We start from the raw sequence: 20,057 nt of genomic DNA, 5'->3' as shown, positions 1-20,057 counted from the left end.
AACATAGTCTCTGTTGCAACTATTCAACTCTGCCATTGTAGCATGAAAGCAGCCATAGACAAAACGTACATGAATGTACACTGCTATGTCCCAATAAAGCTTTATATATAAAAATAGGCTATGGGCCTGATTTGGTGCCCAGGCTATAGTATGCCAACCTCTGTACCATATACTACTGTTATGAAAGAGACTGTTGGGTACAACAACACAAATCTAGATCTTATACATAGGTAGTTCTTCATACTCCCCAGTTTATTAAATCCTTGACCAGAAGTTTTCTACCCACTTTAATTTAGAAGGTATGCTTTAGTATGTTCTGAAACATAAAAATTGTGAGTTAAGAAGACTATTCACAATCTACTATTGTAACAGACATTAAAGACACAATTTTGTACTAAGCAAATTAGGCAAATTCTGAATTCAAACAAAAAGAGAACTGGGGTGCCTGGGTGGTACAGCTGGTTAAGCATCTGACTCTTGGTTTTGGCTCAGGTTGTGATCTCACGGTTGTGGGATTGAGCCCCACATCAAGTTCCACGCTTAGCGTGGAATCTACTTAAGACTCCCTCTCCCTCTGCCCCTCCCCACTGCTTTCTCTCTCTCTCTAATAATAAATCTTTTTTTTTTAAAAAAGAGAACTACAAGTAATAAAATTCTCAACTCAATCCTAACTATTGTTAATATGTCAAACATCAAAATGCTCCCAGTTATTTGATTCTGTGCCTCATTTAAGGAAGTAGAAAACAAGAAAATGGTTAGCTCAGACTTCTGCTAACTTAAACTCTTGAATGCACTTAAGGAGGCAATAGAGTTATCAAGAAAGGAACAGGAGAATAAATACAAATTGCTGACTTGAAAACAACAGCCAAAAGCCAATACTCTCTTGTTGGTGCCCACCCCCCACCCCAGCCCAGAAACAAGCATTATGAAGTTTGATCAGCACAAGAGAGGGAGGTATATTTTTACTTATTTATTCATGAGAGACACACACACAGAGGCAGAGACACAGGCAGAGGGAGAAGCAGGCTGCAGGAAGCTTGATGCGGGACTTGATCCTGGGACTCTGGGATCACGCCCTGAGCCAAAGGTAGACAGATGCTCAACCGCTGAGCCACCCTGGCATCCCAGGGAGGTATATTTTTAAAAAATCTAAATACAAAACACAAGATTTGTGATGACATGTAGAATTGGCTTTGTACCCAAGTGACAAAATAACACATAGTCATATTATAATATACTGAGAGGGCGAAACCCATCACAGAGTTATATAAATACTCATGTTGCATAAAGATTTGAGAAAGGATCATCTTATTGGGGCTCAGAACACTGAACTCAAAGCCCTAGAAAGGGTGAAGAACATGGAGAGGCTGAGGTTGAACAGAATGACCGAAGGCTGAAACATCATTTCAAGGTAGAAATGTTAAAGAATTCGGGTTGATTACATGTAAGAATTAGGTCCTCGATGATAATGAGGTGAGATGATTGATTACATCAGAGCTCCCAGCTTCTCTCCATATAGTCACAGGCAATATGATCATTTGGTCTAGTCAGCAGTCTGTATGGATAGGGTACTCAAACAAAACAGAAATGCAGGTCTAAACCAAGAATTTTCTAACATTAAGTCAGGATACCTGACTAAAAAGGAGGCTGTGCTATCTTCTCTCTGAAGAAGGTGAATGATGAGACTTGTAAGTGTAGTAGGTAAGATTATATTTCAGAACAACTGCACAGAATAGGTATCTTAGGAATCTTTTCGGGTCTATGTAAAAGTATTTTATAAAGATGGTCTTTTAAGGTACAAAATAACTTTCAAAAGCTAGACTGCCGAACTTAGGAAGTGATACATTCTATATTTCAGAATTAGGAATTAATAGAATTGCTTTGTAAAATCAAGAGAAAGATCAAAATCACTTCAAGTATTATTTATTTACTGTTCATACTAGAATAACAATTTTCACTTTTCAGAATCATTGGTACATTTTGGATACCAGACTTAATGCTTTGAGTAGCTGGAACTCACAACTGCTGGGCTAACTTACTGCTTCTGTATCACTTCTCACTACAGGAGAGGACTGCATGTAAATGCTGCCTTTCATTAGGTACAAAGGTCCTCAATAAATCCTTAAAGTTGGTTCTTGCTGAATTAATAGGAAGGGGAAGACTGCCAAAAGACAGCTATTAAAGCTTCCTGGTTGACCCCTCAAAGGTGATGTTTTGGTGTAAGCATTACTCTTGGAGGTGCCAAGACTCTGGATGGTGCTGTACAGTAGAACTTTCTGTGATGATGGAAATGTTCTATACCTGTACTGTTCAATACAGTAGCCATCAGCCACATGTGGCACTAAACACTTGATATGTGGCTAGTGTAACCGAGAAACTTAAAACTTTGATATTAATTAATTAAAATTTAAATAGCCACATATGGCTAACTATTGCATGTATATAGTACAGCAATGTTAAATACTGAAATAGGCATTCCTAAACAAACTTTTTCTAGGTCTGCAAAGTTCAGGAATTCGAGGGACCAACTGGTAATTCAGAGAAGCATACAGGCTATACTTTTGCAATTTGCAAAATCAATAAAGGAGAATTGTAGAAGTTATCAGAAATTTCCCTTACTTTCTCTATATACAGTGTAAGGAATAAAGTTTTATCCTCTAAATTCAATCACATGGATTCAACTCACCATTTCCTGAACTGAATGTAATAAATTTACCCAAATAGAGGATATTGCTTCTGTTTGTTTCTTTCTTTCTTCTTTCTTTCTTTCTTTCTTTCTTTCTTTCTTTCTTTCTTTCTTTCTTTCTTTCTTTCTCTCTCTCTCTCTCTCTCTTTCTTTCTTTTTTTTGAGAGAGAGTGTGCACTTGAACACATGTGCACATGAGCAGGGGTTGGGGGGGAGGGGCAGAAGGAGAGGGAGAATCTTAAGCAGGATCCATGCCTGGTGTAAAGCTTAATTTTATAACCCTGAGGTCATGACCTGAGCCACCCAGGTGCCCCTACTGCTCCTATTTTTTACAAAATTTCTTTGACATGCTTACTGTAGGGAAATTTGCTTTCTAGAGGTAGAAAGAATTCATGAGGGCAGCTCCGGTGGCGCAGCGGTTTAGCGCCGCCTGCAGCCCAGGGCGTGATCCTGGAGACCGGGGATAGAGTCCCATGTCGGGCTCCCCGCATGGTGCCTGCTTCTCCCTCTGCATGTGTCTCTGCCTCTCTTTCTCTCTCTGTGACTCTATGAATAAATAAATAAAATCTTAAAAAAAAGAAAGAACTTATGAAGCAAAGGAGATGATTTCTAGAACAGATACTGTTCTGAGCCTCTTCCCTAGATAACCTCAGATGCTGACAGACACTCTCCTAGCAACCCCCACCCCCAAACCTGACCCTTTGCTCAGTAACTCTAAGTAGATGGCACCCAGGGTTACAGTACAGGTATGCTTCCTTAAGAGACACTCCAGGGCACAGATTTTTCTAGACAGCTTAGATCCTAGTCTGTCTCATGCATCCTAATATTCAATTTGAGAAAATATGATTCTCGTATCTAGTCTTATACTGAGGCCTATGGAGTTTATTAAAGTATGGTCAAGAGGATTTTTTTTAAAGGAAAGTATTAAAATTTTAGAGATTAGTGTAAAACAAAAAGAGGGAAGAAAAATCAACATCTGAAATGTAACCAAAATGAGAAACGCAAATTTTCCACTGTTACAGATGTGAAACAAAATAACAAAAGAGAATAAAAAAAGAAGTGTGTGATAATCCAATCACATGCAGGGTTTCATTAGCTTTTTTAAATCTACACGTGAAAGGTCTGAATATGATGTTAATGCTAATTGTCCAAATAATTTTCTTATTAGGGATTTATCATCTCCTGTAGCCCACTGAGAGGTTAAATGCCAAAATGAATGTACAAATATGGAAAGAAATGCTTTCTGATTGAGTATCGATATTACTATAATGAATAATGAGTGATAATCTTGAAATTTCAGCCAACTAAATAAGTAATGTTTTATATTCTAACATAAAAAAGTTTCACGAAACTTTCAGAATGAGAACAAGGTTCAACCTCAAAAGTAAAACTCACCAAAAATACATAAAAATTTATTCAAATAGGTATAAGCTTTTTGGAGGACAAGTTATTTATAGAGATCAAAAGTCTTCAATACACATACTTTTTTTTAAAAAAGATTTTATTTATTTATTCATGAGAGACAGAGAGAGAGGCAGAGACATAGAGGGAGAAGGAGGCTCCCTCCTTGTAGGGAGCCTGATGTGAGACTCAATTCCGGGACTCCAGGATCACGCCCTGAGCCAAAGGCAGACGTTCAACCGCTGAGCCACCCAGGTGTCCCCACATATATACTTTGATGCCAACAATTCCAGTAGCACAAAACTTAACCTAAGAATATAATCATAGGTATACAAAGGTTTATTAATGAAAATAGACAATACAATAGTATTTATGGCTGTGGAAAAGTGGAAGTGATTTCCGTGTCCAACAGCTGATTAAATAATGATATATATGATAGAATTTTGCAGAAAAATTTTGCAAAAAAAAGAGTAATGACTCTCAATAAGGGGGACATATCACGATCAACCATGAGTCTTTTTCAATAAACACAAGCCCCTCCAACCTCTAGCATAATTGGGGCCATGGAAGGGGTGGTCCCTTGGGTGAGCTGAGTGGTGCAGTGAGTCACTGTTACTACAGGAATAATGTGTCATATCCCTTAAGTGTACTGAAGAAGAAACCAGTATGTAAGAAGAGTATTTTGTCACATGGTACTAAAAAAAAAGCGGGCTATGTGAAATTCACGTAAAATTAACCATTTTAAAGTGTAAAATTCAGCAGTATTCAGTAATTCACAATGTTGTGCAGCCACCATTTCTATCTAGTTCCAAAATATCACCCCCTCCCCAAATACCCATATCCGTTAAGCAGTCACCACCCAGCACCTAGTAATCACCAATGTACTTTGAGTCTCTATAGATTTACAGATATCAATACCTATTCTAGATATTGTAAATAAATGGAATCATCCAGTATGTGGCCTTTTATATCTTTTTTGCACATGGATATCCAATTGTCCTAGCACCATTTGTTGAAAAGTCCTCATTCCCGGGTGCCTGGGTGGTTCAGTGGTTGAGCATCTGCCTTTAGCTCAGGTTGTGATCCCGGAGTCCTGGGATTGAATCCTGCATCAGGCTCCCCAAAGGGAGCGTGCTTCTCCCTCTGCCTATGTCTCTGCTTCTCTCTCTGTGTCTTTCATAAATAAATATATAAAATCTTAAAAAAGATTCATTCCTTCCATTGAATTGCCTTGGCACTTTTATTGAAACTAATTGACCATAAATATATGGGTTTATTCCTGAACTCTCAATTCTGTCCTGCTGACCTACATGTCTGTCCCTATCCCATAACTAGTACCAGGGTCCTGATAACTATAACTTTATAGTTAAGTGTCAAAATTGCAAAGTATGAGCTCTGAACTTTGTCCTTTTTTCAAGATTGCTTTGGCTATTCTAGGTCCTTTCATCTCCATATGAATTTTTAGGATGAATTTGTCAATTTCTGCTTAAGAGACTGTGTTGAGTCTATAGATCAACTTGGGAAAAACTGTTAACAATACTGAGTCTTCCAATCCATGATCATTAAATGTCTCTTCATTAATTTGCTTTCATTTCTCTCAGCAGTAGAAATCTCTAGGTCTTGCATATTTTTTTTGTCAAATTTATACTTAAGCATTTAATTCTTTTTGATGCTACTGTGAATGGAATTGTTTTTTAATTTTATTTTAAGGTTGTTCACTGCTCATTTATAGAAATACAATTCAATTTTGCAGAATGATCTTGTATTCTGTAACCTTGCTTGTCTTGTTTGTTCTTTCTTTTTCTTTAAAAGATTTTATTTATTTACTTGATAGAGGGACTGAGTGAGAGAGAGCGAGCACACCAGCAAGGGGAGGAGCAGAGAAAGAGGGAAATAATCTCTAGCAGACTCTGAGCTGAGCACAGAGCTTCACCAGGGCTTGATCCCAGAACCCTGAGATCATGACTGGGCTGAAACAGTTGAGCCAGACACTCAACTGACTGAGCCACCCAGGCACCCATTTGTTAATTCTGTAAGTTTTTTTTTTTTTTGTGGATTTCTTATGATTTTCCACATACAAGATCGTGTCATCTATAAACAATGACAGTTTTACTTTCTTTCCAATCCAATTTAAAAAAAATTTTTAATTTATCTGACAGAGAGAGAGTGCAAGCGCACAAGTAGGAGGAGCAGCAGACAGCGAGAGAGGGAAAACAAGCTCCCAGCTGAGCAGAGAGCCCAAAGTGGGACTCGATCCCAGGACCACCTGAGCTGAAGGCAGACACCTAACCAGCTGAGCCACTCATGCACCTCCCCAATCTAGATATCTTTTATTTTCTTTCCTGATTGTATTAAAGCCTGAGGATTTGTATTTTTTTAATAGGTTCCAAGGTGATACTGATGCTGCTGGTCTGGAGAGCCACTGCTTTAAAGAATGTGTATCTCATAACAGAAATGACACTTGAGGCAAGTAATAGAAGGGAAGTAAATATTATACGACAAGTATAAGATCCTCTGTATATACTGTGAGGGAAAATGATGATTGAAGTGATTGGAATAGCCTAAGCAGAATGACTTTGGAAGAGATACATAAATAGAGATTATCCAAGAAGTTTTTGGTATTCTATACTTTTATTTATTTATACACTCATTCATTTAAAGTAAGCTCTACTTCCAACATGGAACTTAAATTCATGACCTCGACTGAGATCAAGTGTTGCATGCTCCATTGACTGAGCCAGCCAGGTGCTCTTTCTGTACATTTTAAAAAACTTTTAAAACTTCAAAATGTGGGGCACCTGGGTGGCTTAGTCAGTTAATCTTCCGCCTTTGGTCAGGTCATGATCCTAGTATCCTGGGATTGAGCCCCATGTTGGGCTCCCCGCTCAGCAGGGAGTCTGCTTCTTCTTCCCCCTGCTTTTGTTTTTAAAGATTTTATTTATTTATTTATGAGAGATACAGAGAGACAGCCACAGGGAGAAGCAGGCTCCATGCAGGGAGCTTGACATGGGACTTGATCCCAGGTCTCCAGGATCACACCCTGGGCTGAAGGTGGTGCTAAACTGCTGAGCCACCAGGGCTGCTCCTTCTCCCTGCTTTTGTATTCTCACTCATTCTCTCTCCCTCTCAAATAAATAATAAAATCTTAAATAAAACCTTCAAAATATTAATGTCAATGACTAGAAAAAAGCTAAAACAGTATGGAGTATCTATTTTGGAATTACACTTATTTATAAACAGAGTACCAACTCAAAGGTATTAACATTAGAATCATAATAAAACAAGGGCACCGGGGAGGCTCAGTCAATTAAGCATCCAACCCTTGATTTCTGCTCAGGTCATGATCTCAGGGTTGTGGGATGGAGCCCCAAGTCGGGCTCCATGCTGGGTGTGGAGTCTCTCCCTCTGCCGTTCTCCCTGCACGTGCACACACACACACACACACACACACACACACACACTCTCTCTCTCTCTCTCTCTTTCTCTAAATAAATCTTAAAAAAAGACTCATAATAAAACAGTAACAATAATAAAGTTAATAACAAATAACAAATAACGTGTATGGAACACTTATGATTGTCAGGTACTGTTCTAGTTGCTATAATATATTAATTCATTGAATTCTTACAGCCCTATGAGTTAGCTATTGTCATTATTCCCATCTTGTAGACAAGGAAACTGAGGAAAAGAGAATTTAATGAAAAATTAAATTTTCATAAATCAAAATTCTATGAATTTAATTTAATAAATATATATATATATTTATTTATTTATTTATATACATTTAAAGAGTTTATTTGAGAGGGAGAGAGAGCATGCACTAGTGTGCAGGAGCAAGGGGGAGGAGCAGAGGGAGAGGGACAAGCAGACTTGCGCTGAGTACATCACAACCCCAAGATAATGACCTGAGCCAAAATCAAAGACATTCAACTTACTGAGCCAATCAGGTGCTCCAAGGCACACCATTTAAATGACTTGCTCAAGGTTACACATCTAGGAAGTGTCAGAGCTAGGATTCCCCCAAGTCGATGTAGCCCAGAGCCGACTCTTTCCTATAATGCTGTACTCCTTCTCTTTCTTCCTACCACAGACAATAAAAATTTTCTTCTCTGAATAACAAAAGCAATTTTCTACTGCTTTCTGGGAAACTTCCCTTTAATCATTTCAAAGGGAGTCATAAAAATTAGGTTGTTGCCCAATTTTTAAGGAGTTTAAAAATAGTGCCTGGGTAGAAGGATGGGTACCCAGATGTTCATCTGAAAGAAAGTTATGTGGTGGGCTCTGAAAGCTAGCAAAGTTGCAATCTCTGTTTTAGGAGCTCACAGAAGAGGCAGAATGAGGAGAATGAGTTCCTTGAGAAAGGTAGATATAACATGCTTTAGCTGGATGGCTGAATCACACAAAGGAATACAGCCTTACCAGATGCTGAAAAAAATCTCAATGATAACCCTGTTGATGTTCCTAATTCTAGGTTGTTTGGTGGGTCTTGAAACTTTAAATAGCTCTGCAAAGGGATGTGGTAAGTTCATATGACCCCTCTCTGCTGTAACAGCTTTGCCCTGTCCAAATGAATCTTAGTCACCACTTTGTCTATTTTAGGCCCAAGTCTGATTCTGTGGCACCAGGAGAACTATAGCATTGGGTTTCTTGTGATGGGGCAAATCTGAGCCCTATGGCAAAAGGTCTGTACTTGGGCAATGAAAGGTCCAGCCCGAGACAGGGCAATGTTACAAAGGCCAAAGCAGCATTAGAGTTAAAAAGACTAGGGAAGAGTTGAGAAAAATGTATAATTAATCGTTTCTTTGGGGAGGAAATGAAATTCAAAAACAGCTGACCAAATTTCACTTTAGATAGTAAGATTGTTTTTTTCTCTTGTAGGCTACATTGGTTCAGGTATATATCCAAGTCAGGGGAAACTTCTTTGGGCACCATCTTGATAATGGCATGTCATTAATAATTATTTTTGCCAAAGGCTTTTATTTTTTTAAAGATTTTATTTATTGGGGATCCCTAGGTGGCTCAGCAGTTTGGTGCCTGCCAGGCATGATCCTGGAGTCCCGGGATCGAGTCCCACGTCAGGCTCCCTGCATGGAGCCTGCTTCTCCCTCTGCCTCCCTCTGTGTGTGTCTATCATGAATAAATAAATAAAATCTTTAAAAAAAAAAAGATTTTATTTATTTATTCATGAGAGATACACAGAGAGACGCAGAGACATAGGCAGAGGGAGAAGCAGGCTCCCCCTGGGGAGCGTGATATGGGACTCGATCCCAGGACTCCGGGATCACGACCCAAGCCGAAGGCAGATGCTCAACCACTGAGTTACTCAGGTGCCCCTGCCAAGGACTTTTAGAGCGAGTTTGAACTTGACTGCAAAAACAATTAAGACAGAGGCTTAGCTGAGAATCATCATTACCAACAATGACATGTTACCATTTCCCTTGCTGTATAATATCAAAGTCCAATAGGACTTTTTACAAAGATGGAAATACCCTATATCTGGGTGGTCTGATTTGGTAGTCACATTTGGTTACTGAGCATTTGAAATGTGCTAGTGTGACTGGGGAACTGATCTTTTAATTTTAATTCTCATTAGTTTAAATTTAAATAGCTGCATGTGGCTACCAGCTACCATGATGGACAGTTCAGTGCTATAGCATAATATTGTCACCTACATAGTTCCCCCAATTCATATAAATGTTCTTCTAAATCTAGAGTTGTGGTGGGAATGTGAACTGGTGCAGCCACTCTGGAAAACTGTGTGGAGGTTCCTCAAACAGTTAAAAATAGACCTGCCCTACAACCCAGCAATTGCACTGTTGGGGATTTACCCCAAAGATACAAATGCAATGAAACGCCGGGACACCTGCACCCCGATGTTTATAGCAGCAATGGCCACGATAGCCAAACTGTGGAAGGAGCCTCGGTGTCCAATGAAAGATGAATGGATAAAGAAGATGTGGTTTATGTATACAATGGAATATTACTCAGCTATTAGAAATGACAAATACCCACCATTTGCTTCAACGTGGATGGAACTGGAGGGTATTATGCTGAGTGAAGTAAGTCAATCGGAGAAGGACAAACATTATATGTTCTCATTCATTTGGGGAATATAAATAATAGTGAAAGGGAATATAAGGGAAGGGAGAAGAAATGTGTGGGAAATATCAGAAAGGGAGACAGAACGTAAAGACTGCTAACTCTGGGAAACGAACTAGGGGTGGTAGAAGGGGAGGAGGGCGGGGGGTGGGAGTGAATGGGTGACGGGCACTGGGGGTTATTCTGTATGTTAGTAAATTGAACACCAATAAAAAATAAATTAAAAAAAATAAATCTAGAGTTGTATACAATTTATTCACATCTTTCAGGGGTTGAATAATAGTAAATGTTATTACAATTTATGACATATCTGAAAATACTTACAAAGCTTTATAGTTGGCAGGGCTAAGGAGGACTATTAACCAACCACTTAGAGGACAAAGTTAAAAAATTATTTTTTATAGTAATAAAAAACAAATCAAATATAAGTTAATTTTAAGACCATAATATAACAGAATTTCCACTGTTGGGAAGGGGGAGGGAATGTTGTCCCACAAAATTTTTGAATGGTGCTGGGGTGCCTGGGTGGCTCAGTTGGTTAAACGTCTGACTCATGGTTTTGCCTCAGGTCATGATCTCAGGGTCATGGGATCGAGTCCTGCATCAGGCTCTGAGCTCAGTATGGACTCTGCTTGAGATTCCCTATCACTTTCCCTCTGCCCCTCCCCCTGCTTGCATGTGTGTTCTCTCTGAAATAACTAACTGACTAACTAACTAACTAAGTAACTGACTGACTAACTTTTTTGAATAGTGCTAAAAGGACTCCATTATTTTTGTTTGGTCTTTTTCAAAACCTTTTAAAATCAAATGGGGTCCCCATATGGGGTAATTACCATATTCTTTTTTGGTGAGGTAGAGGATAGAAAGAGTGGTAAAAAGAGAAAGGTACCTAGGAAGAATAAAGAAAAGGTGAGGAAAGTAATTTGAAAATATTTTCTAGTAGACCAAGGTAGTGGGGATTTTTATTGCTTTGTGATGGTTGTCCAATTCAAATCCAGTACTGTTTTCATTGAGCTGAACTCACATTTTCTTGTCAAAATATTTATGTTTGAGAAAATGTGGCCTATGTTCACATTCAATAATAATAATGGATAATAGTAAATTACTATTTTAAAAGTAATTATATCTCAGGGCACCTGGGTGGCTCAGTTGGTTGAGTGTCTTGTCTGCCTTCGGCTCAGGTCATTATCCCAGGGTCCTGGGATCAAGCCCTGAGTTGGGTTCCCTGTTTAGCGAGGAGCCTGCTTCTCCCTCCCTGCCCCCTGCTTGTGCTCTCTTGCTATCTCTCAGTTTCTCTTTGAAAAAAATAAAATCTTAAAAAAAGTAATTATATCTCTGCTATGAATTTTCAGGATAATACAAATCTAAAATGTGATTACTCTTCCATTTATCATAACCTTTTGTTTAAACTCACACTTAGATATTACCTTAAATGATTTAAAAACCAAAGTCTTATTGAAATAAGTTTAGAAGTGAGAATCTAGCTGTAAGGAAGCTTTTTGCTGATTTCTTTAGTTACCTTTAGTTTCCTCCTTGCATTGAATTTCCTCAGTTGCTCTACTGTTTCTGGAAGATGAATCTTGTAGGCATAACGATCCCGCTCCTATAAAAGAAGAAAGATAATGAACATATGTAGACATTTTAAAAAGTGAAGAAATTTAATGTAAAACAAACAAAAAATTAGCCCAAATTTCTTAAATGTGAAACTTAGATTGAATTCTAGAATACTGGAGATTTTATTCCATGATACTGGTAAACATTCTTAAAAGAGGGCTATGAAGGTCCAAACTGATAGTAAAATTATCTTTTTAGCAATAATAGAGGGCTAAAATAATGGGTCATATATTTTTCAGATACGGCTATACGGCTAACATAATTAATCATAATTACTTAAGTATGAAGTTACCTTTGATATGATCTTGTCAGGTTAAACAAGCATTTGAAAAATTAACTCCACAAATGACTGAACATTTGGAGTTGTAAAATTAACTCCACAAATGACTGAGCATTTGGAGTTGTCTGGAATAACTGGATTTAAAAAAATCACTGTATCTTTGAACTAGAACAAACTTTTCAAGGTCATGTAATTCAACCATTTTTCCATGTGGGATTCTCTTCAATCCCTGATGGAGAAATATTCTGTTTGACCATATCCAGTAGGTGATAGTTATTTTATGGTAGATTATAATTTTAAGAAAGTAAAAATGTTCTTACTTAGCCTGGGCCCATACCTGGCTTGTTTGGGCTAGCTTTGTCCTCTGCAACATCACAGAGTAAACATACTACCTCTTCCATATAATTACCCTTCAGTAGCTAAGAGGGGGATCATGCTTCCACTAAAACTATTCTCTGTGATGTCTCCAGTTGCCTTACCTATTCCCCATGGATGTTTTAAACCTCTTGTCCTTCTTCTTTTTTTTTTTTTTTCTCTTGTCCTTCTTCTTAACACCCCTTTTGGTTCTACTCTAATTTGTCAATGTATCAAAGATTTAGATAAGTATTCATTTCAGAAATATTTCTTGAGAGTCTACTATGTGCTGGGCATTGTTCTATGCACTTGAGGTACATCAGTAAACAAAACCAAAAAAGATTCAGGCCCTCGTGTTCTCCATATTCTAATAGGAGAAGAAAATTCAAAAAGGTAAATAATGGAGTATGATAAAAGTGCTATGGAATAAAGCATAAATTAAAGCAGAATAAGAGGATTAGGTACATTGCAGTTTAAAATAGGATGTTCAAAGTAGGCCCAATTACTGTGAGGATACCCAAAAGTGGTGAGGGAGTGGTCTAGGCAGGGAGAACCACCAATTCAAAGGTCCAAAGGAGGGAGTGCGCTTGGAATTTTCAAGAACTAGCAAGGAGACCTATGTATGTGGAGTAAATAGTAGATCAGATCAGAGAGGTGACAAAGGTTGGGGCAGGCCATAAAAAGCCTTTTATTCTGAGTGGGAGAGGGAGCTACTAAAGGGTTTTGAGCTGAAGTGACATGATCTGACAACTTTAAAGGAAGACTCTGGTTGTTATGTTGAAAACAGATTAGAAGGGAGCAAGGGTTTGGAAAAAAAGGGAGGGTAGGGAGACCAGTTAGAAGGCTATTGCAGTAATCTGGGAGTAGGGAGACCATAGATGAAATCAGATGGAGAATAAAAAGGTAAAAAGAAAGATTCTGAATATATTTTGTTTTCTGCAGAAAGTTTTACCAAGCTGTAATTAGCATATAATAAACTGCATGTTTAAAATATATAATTCAATCAGTTTTGATGTTATATAAGCATAAAAGTTTCACTGCAATCAAGATGATGAATATATCCATCCCTCTCAAAAGTTTCCCCATGTCCTTCTGTGCTCTCCCTCCCAGTTCCTAGGAAGCCGCTGTTTGTCACTGTAGATTGGTTTGCATTTTCTAGAATTTTATATAAATGGAACCAGACAGTACATACTCCTTTTCCAACTTGTTTCACTCAGCATAAAGGTTTTGAACTTCATCCATGTAGTTGCAAGTATATATAGTTCAGTCCTTTTTATTGCTGACTGGCATTCCACTGTAAGGATATGCCATAATTTGTTTATCTACTCATCTGTTGATCAACTGTGGGTTGTTTCCAAAGTCTGGCTATTACATATAAAGCTGCTATGAACATTAATGTACAAGTCTTTGTATGGACATATATTTCATTTCTTTTAGATAAATACTTAGGAGTTGTATTATAGGAGTATGGTTAACTTTTAAGAAACTGCCAACCTGTTTTCCCAAGTGGTTGTACTATTTTACATTTCCATAGCAGTATATCACTTCCAGTTGTTCTATATCCTCACTAATACTTGGTATGGTTAGTCTTTTTTATTTTAGCCATTCTGATACCTGTACATATAGATATCTCATTGTGGCACTACTTTGTATTTCCCTGATGACTAATGATGTTGAGCAATTTTGCATGTGCTTATTTGCTATTCATATATTTTCTCTGTTGAAGTGTCTGTTCTAAATATTTTCCTGTTTTGAACTGGGTTGTGTTTTCTTATTATTGAGTTTTAAGAATTCTTCCCAAATAGGGGAAGGTGATTAAAAGGTACAAACTCCCAGTTATAAAATAAGTAAGACACAGGGATATAATGTACAGCAAAGGGAATATAGTTAATAATACTGTAGCAACTATGTATGATGACAGATGGTAGCTAGATTTTATCATAGTAGTCATTTCATAATGTATATAAACACTGAATCACTGTTGTACTCCTAAAACTGATATAATATTGTCTGTCAACTACAGTTCAAAAGAAGGAATTCTTGGGATGCCAGGGTGTCTCAGTGGTTGAGCATCTGCCTTTGACTCAGGGCGTGATCCTGGAGTCCTGGGATTGAGTCCCACATTGGGCTCCCTGCATGGAGCCTGCTCCTGTCTTGGCCTATGTCTCTGCCTCTCTCTCTGTGTGTTTCTTATGAGTAAATAAATAAAATCTTTTTTTTTTAAAGAAGGAATTCTTTACATAATCTACATATATAAGTCCTTTATCAGATAAACAAATTGGAAATATTTATTCTCAATTCATAGCTTATCTTCTCATTCTCCTACAGTGTCTTTCCAAGAACAGGACTTCTTAATTCTGAATATATTTTGGAAGTGGAGAAAACAGGATTTTCTGAGAGACTGGATGTGGAGTGTGAAAGAAAGAGAGGAGTCAAAGACCACACCAAGGTTTTCAACGTGAGCAACTAGAAGTCTGACATCAATGGAGATGGGGAAGAGATCATTACTGTAGTTTTGGGTATGTTATGCTTCAAATATCTAAAGTTCAAGTGGAAATGCAAGTAGGTACTCGGACACATAAACCTGGAGTGCAGGAGAGAAATCTGGGCTGGAAATAAATTTTTGGAGGGTCATAAACATTTAGAAGGTATTAAGTAAATATTTAACTCTGTCCCAGGCACTGAATTTAGGACATTCAGAGGCATTATCCCTTTTATTCTTTTTTTTTTTAAAAGATTTATTTATTTATTTTAGAGAAAGAGTTCACAAGAGTAGGGGGGAAGGGGCAAAGGGAGAGAGACTCTCCAGTAGATTCTGCTGAGTGCAGAGCCCAACGTATTTTCTATATTAATGACTAAAATAATAAAAGTTCCACTAGAAAGCAAAATTATATTTTTCTCGAGTACACATATAATGAATGCTTGATATCAAAATGACTACAATTTGCATATCTGCCAGATTCTACATGCTAAACATCTTGGAAATGATTTTATTATCTCTAGAGACTTAATGTCCTTTTCCTGCACTAAGCCAGAAGAGGTTCACCAATACAGAAGTCACAAGAATTTATTGAATAATTAACTAGCAGAGAAAGGCATAAAATTACCATTCTATAACAAACAATGGAATCTTTTAATGAGTTGCTGTTACTGTTTGTGGAAGATGTGATTACACACACACACATACACACACACAGAATACACAATGGAATATTATTCAGCCATAAAAATAATATCTTGCCATTCACAACAATGTGGATGGACCTACAGAATATTACACTAAATTAATTTAGACAGAGAATGGCAAATACCATATGAGTTCACTTATATGTGGAATCCAGAATATTAAACAGGGGTGCCTGGCTGGCTTAGTTGGTAGAACATGTGAGTTTCAACCTCAGGGTGGTGAGTTCAAGCCCCACTTTGGGCACAGAGCCCACTTAAATAAAATAAAAGACAAAACAAATGAACAAGCAAAACCAGAAACAGATTCATAAATACAGAGAACTGGTAGTTGCCAGAGAGGAGGGGAGTGAGGGGGGACAGACAAAAATAGGTGAAGGGGATTAAGAAGTACAGACTTCCAGTTATAAAAAAAAATAATAAATCATGGGGATGTAGTTCAGCATAGAGAATATAGTCAATAATATTATAATTACTTTGTATGGTGACAGATGGTAACTGTACTTATTGTAGCAAGCATTGCCTGATGTATAGAATTGTCAAATCACTATGTTGTACACTTGAAACTAATATAACACATGTCAACTAAACTTTAATTAAAAAACCCCCACAAAACCTCAAAAACCTTTAAGTTGTGTTATGCCTGGTGATGTTTAACCAACAACATATACTGAAAAACAAACATCGAAATGGGCTTTGTATTATTTTTTAAGTAAAACTTGTTCTTGCATTTTGATAGAATAGAGGGGGAAAAAAGCAAACCCAGGAAGGTCTTTAACAGAAGAAGAGAAAGAACACAAACAAAAAAAGGGGCTGTATAATATAGTAGAAAGTGGGTTTGGAGTCAGAAAGACTTTTGTTTAAATTCTGGGTCATTTAGGTACTGACTGGCTGTATGACCTTACATTCTCTCAGCTTTTTCTTTCTTTTTTTCCAGCTGTTTCTTTTTGAAAACTAATCTTACAGGATTTTTATGAAGATTAAATGAGACACTGTATAGGCACATGATTGGCTTTAATAATCCTTTTTGTTAGCCAACATGTGTAAACCTTTGATATAAAGTAACTTAGGAGTGCTATAAGTGTGTATGTATGTGTGTATCAACAAACAGCTTACTAAATAAGTTTGGTTGTTTTCTAAATGAAAATATGTTCCTATAGCATAAGAAAAAGGTAAAAATAGAATATAGTAAAAATTACAATGGGCTAAATCTGTGAACCATTTCTGTTTTTTTCGCTTTAAAGATTTTATTCATTTATTAGAGGGCGAGAGAGAGAGAGAGAGAACGAGTGGTACGGCCAGAGGGAGAAGCAGACTCCCCGGCAGAGCAAGAAGCCCAATGTGGGCTTGATCCCAGGACCCTGGATCATGACTTGAGCAAAAGGCAGACACTTAATCCACTGAGCTACCCAGGTGCCCTACCTGAGACCCATTTCTAATTGTCTTTATTTATTTACTATTTCCAAAAAAGGTGAACCGTGTAACAGCATGTTTTTGAATGAAGAGTCTAAGTCTTCTCTGTCTAGTACAGTAGCCACTAGGTAAGATTATTTAAATTTAAATTCATTAGGGATCCCTGGGTGGCGCAGCGGCTGGGCGCCTGCCTTTGGCCCAGGGCGCGATCCTGGAGACCCGGGATCGAATCCCACGTCGGGCTCCCTGCATGGAGCCTGCTTCTCCCTCTGCCTGTGTCTCTGCCTCTCTCTCTCTCTCTCTCTCTGTGACTATCATTAAAAAAAATAATAAATTTAAATTCATTAAAATTAAATACAATTAAGGGATGCTTGGGTGGCTCAGGTGATTAAATGTCCAATTCTTGGTTTTGGCTCAGGTCGTGATCTCGTGGTCATGAGATTGAGTTCTGCAACTGGCTCCATGCTCAGAGGGGAATCTGCTTGAGAGTCTCTCCCTCTGCCCCTCCCTCCACCTGCATGGTCTCATGGTCTCTCTCTCTCTCTCACTCAAATAAATAAATCTTAAAAAATTAAATAGAATTAAAAATTCAGTTCTTCAGTTGTACTAGACACATTTCAAGCATAAAGAGCCAATATATGACTAGTGGCTACCACACTGGACAGTTCAGATATAAAATATTGCTCTCAAGACAGAAAGTTCTTATTGGACAATGCAGGTAGGGAGTCTCTAATTATTACTACTGCATTGAGGCTAAAATCTGACTGCATTTTGCTTAAACTGAAATAGCTTAACATTTTAGGTATATGTAACAAAAAACTTCTACTGCTATTAAAAAAAAGGTCTTCAGATCCTTTGTACTCTGCAGATAGTACAATGGAGATTGGTTTTCTAGCTAATGCCAAATGTGAGACAAAGATAGGACCTAGGGGGGATCCCTGGGTGGCGCAGCGGTTTGGCGCCTGCCTTTGGCTCAGCGCGCGATCCTGGAGACCCGGGATCGAATCCCACATCGGGCTCCCGGTGCATGGAGCCTGCTTCTCCCTCTGCCTGTGTCTCTGCCTCTCTCTCTCTCTCTCTCTCTCTCTCTGTGACTATCATAAATAAATAAAAATTAAAAAAAAATATTTATAAAAAAAAAAAAAAAAGATAGGACCTAGGGAAAATGGCTTGAAAGATACGTGGCATGGCTGGATCCTAGAGCAAGAAATGGTGATTTTTAAAAAAATCTTTGTTTTAGAGACAGAGAAAGAGAGTGCGTGTGCACATATGCGTGCATGAGCGGGAGGAAGGGGGAGAGAGGGAGAGGAAGAGAATCTCAAGCAGACTCCCTGCTAAGCGCAGAGTTGGATGTGGGCTCAACCTCACGACCTTGAGATCATGACCTGAGCCAAAATCAAGAGTCAGATGCTCAACCAACTGAGCCACCCAGGCACCCCTGGCATGGAGTTTTAAGGTATTCCCTTTTCAACAGAATAAACACTTCTTTTTCCAAAGCCTAATTCTTTAGTGTTCTTGATAACAAAGAAATTTCTCGCTTTCCCTTTTGAATCACTGACAGAAAGCTCTGAAAGCTGGAGAAGAGGCAGACTAGGGAGGGAATCTCAGGACTTGAGGGGTGATCTTTGGTGATATCACTGGGATTTTTATTTTTTTTCACCTAACATATCCTTGCCTGGATGTGAGAGCAGCCCACAACCTGGAAACTCCATGGACAAGGAACACAGAAAAATGAGCCCCAAGAAAAGACTAATCTCTTTAGCCAAGGACTGAGAAGAGGTGGCTCTGCAGGACAGAACACTTTTGACTGCATGCACCCTACTCCAGGGGGACACCATGAAAGAATCTTTCTCCCCCTCAGAGCGCTTTCCACTTTCCCAGGCCTGCCTGATGCAAAGAGCAGCAAGGAGGTGGCACTGTACTCCCTAGAGAGTAGAGGCAGGATGACAGAGAAGAGAGCAGGGGAAGGGGGGGGGGTGTCTTTCAATCTATGTATGAAGTATGTGTGGCACATCTCCAATAAACCCATGTCTAAAACCAACCAGGATCAACATAGCAAGAGCTTTATTTATTTATTTATTTTTTTAAATTTTTATTTATTTATGATAGTCTCACAGAGAGAGAGAGAGGCAGAGACACAGGCAGAGGGAGAAGCAGGCTCCATGCATCGGGAGCCTGACGTGGGATTCGATCCCGGGTCTCCAGGATCGCACCCTGGGCCAAAGGCAGGCGCCAAACCGCTGCGCCACCCAGGGATCCCAGCAAGAGCTTTAAGATGGAACTATGGTATGGAATACCTCCCAGTTTTCAGATGAGCCTCTGAGTGGTGCACAAGCAGGGAAGACCAGATGAGTACTGCAAAGGCTTTGGAAATGAAATTGGCATTAGAACTACAGCCCTAAAAGTAGGCCAGGACATGTATTCTGACTTTAATCAGGTTAGCTACCTACTAAAATAGAAGATTTAAATAAGAATCATAGTCTCATAATATAATGATACTAAAAATGTCCAGCATACTATCTAAAATTACTCTTCATACCAAGAAACAGGAAAATCTCAAACTAAATGAGAAAAGACAACCAACGATATCAACACAAGAGAAGGCTCAGATGTTAGAATCATCCAACTGGGATTTTTTAAGCAGGTGCTATAAAAATGTTCCTAAAAGCAATTACGAATGGTTAAAAAAATGCTGACATTACCAAGTGCTGACAAGGGCAGAGAGCAACTGGTTCTCTCAAACTCTGCTAGTGGGAAAGCAAAGTCATACAGCCACTCTGGAAAATGATTTGGCATTTTTTTAATAAAGTTGAATATATACTTATCATATGACTTAGCAATCCCACTCACAGGTTTTTACTTTGGAGAAATAAAAATCTATATATAGATGTTCAGAGCAGCCTTATTTGTATTAGCCAAAAATTGGAAACAACTCAAATGCCCTTCAAAAGGTGGATGGATAAGTAAAGTATTGTACATTCATACAGTGGAGTATTATTCAATAATAAAGAGGAAAGGACTATTGAT

At 38.3% G+C, this 20,057-nt stretch overlaps 1 protein-coding gene across 13 annotated transcripts in view; it reads right to left on the bottom strand.

Moving 5' to 3' along the window:
• CASK (calcium/calmodulin dependent serine protein kinase) overlaps positions 1-20,057 on the bottom strand; it is a 350,134-nt gene that overhangs the window by 95,212 nt on the left and 234,865 nt on the right. For all 13 annotated transcript variants that reach the window (XM_077888807.1, XM_077888808.1, XM_077888813.1 and 10 more), the window contains exon 9: positions 11,706-11,789. In XM_077888807.1, the coding sequence (XP_077744933.1) occupies positions 11,706-11,789 (84 nt within the window). The remainder of the gene's footprint in view (positions 1-11,705; positions 11,790-20,057) is intronic.

This window comes from Canis aureus, chromosome X, assembly GCF_053574225.1.
Source record: "Canis aureus isolate CA01 chromosome X, VMU_Caureus_v.1.0, whole genome shotgun sequence".
Classification (NCBI taxonomy): Eukaryota; Metazoa; Chordata; class Mammalia; order Carnivora; family Canidae; genus Canis; species Canis aureus.
Note: the sequence above shows the minus strand (reverse complement) of the source record. Positions and strands in the feature narration are given on the sequence as shown.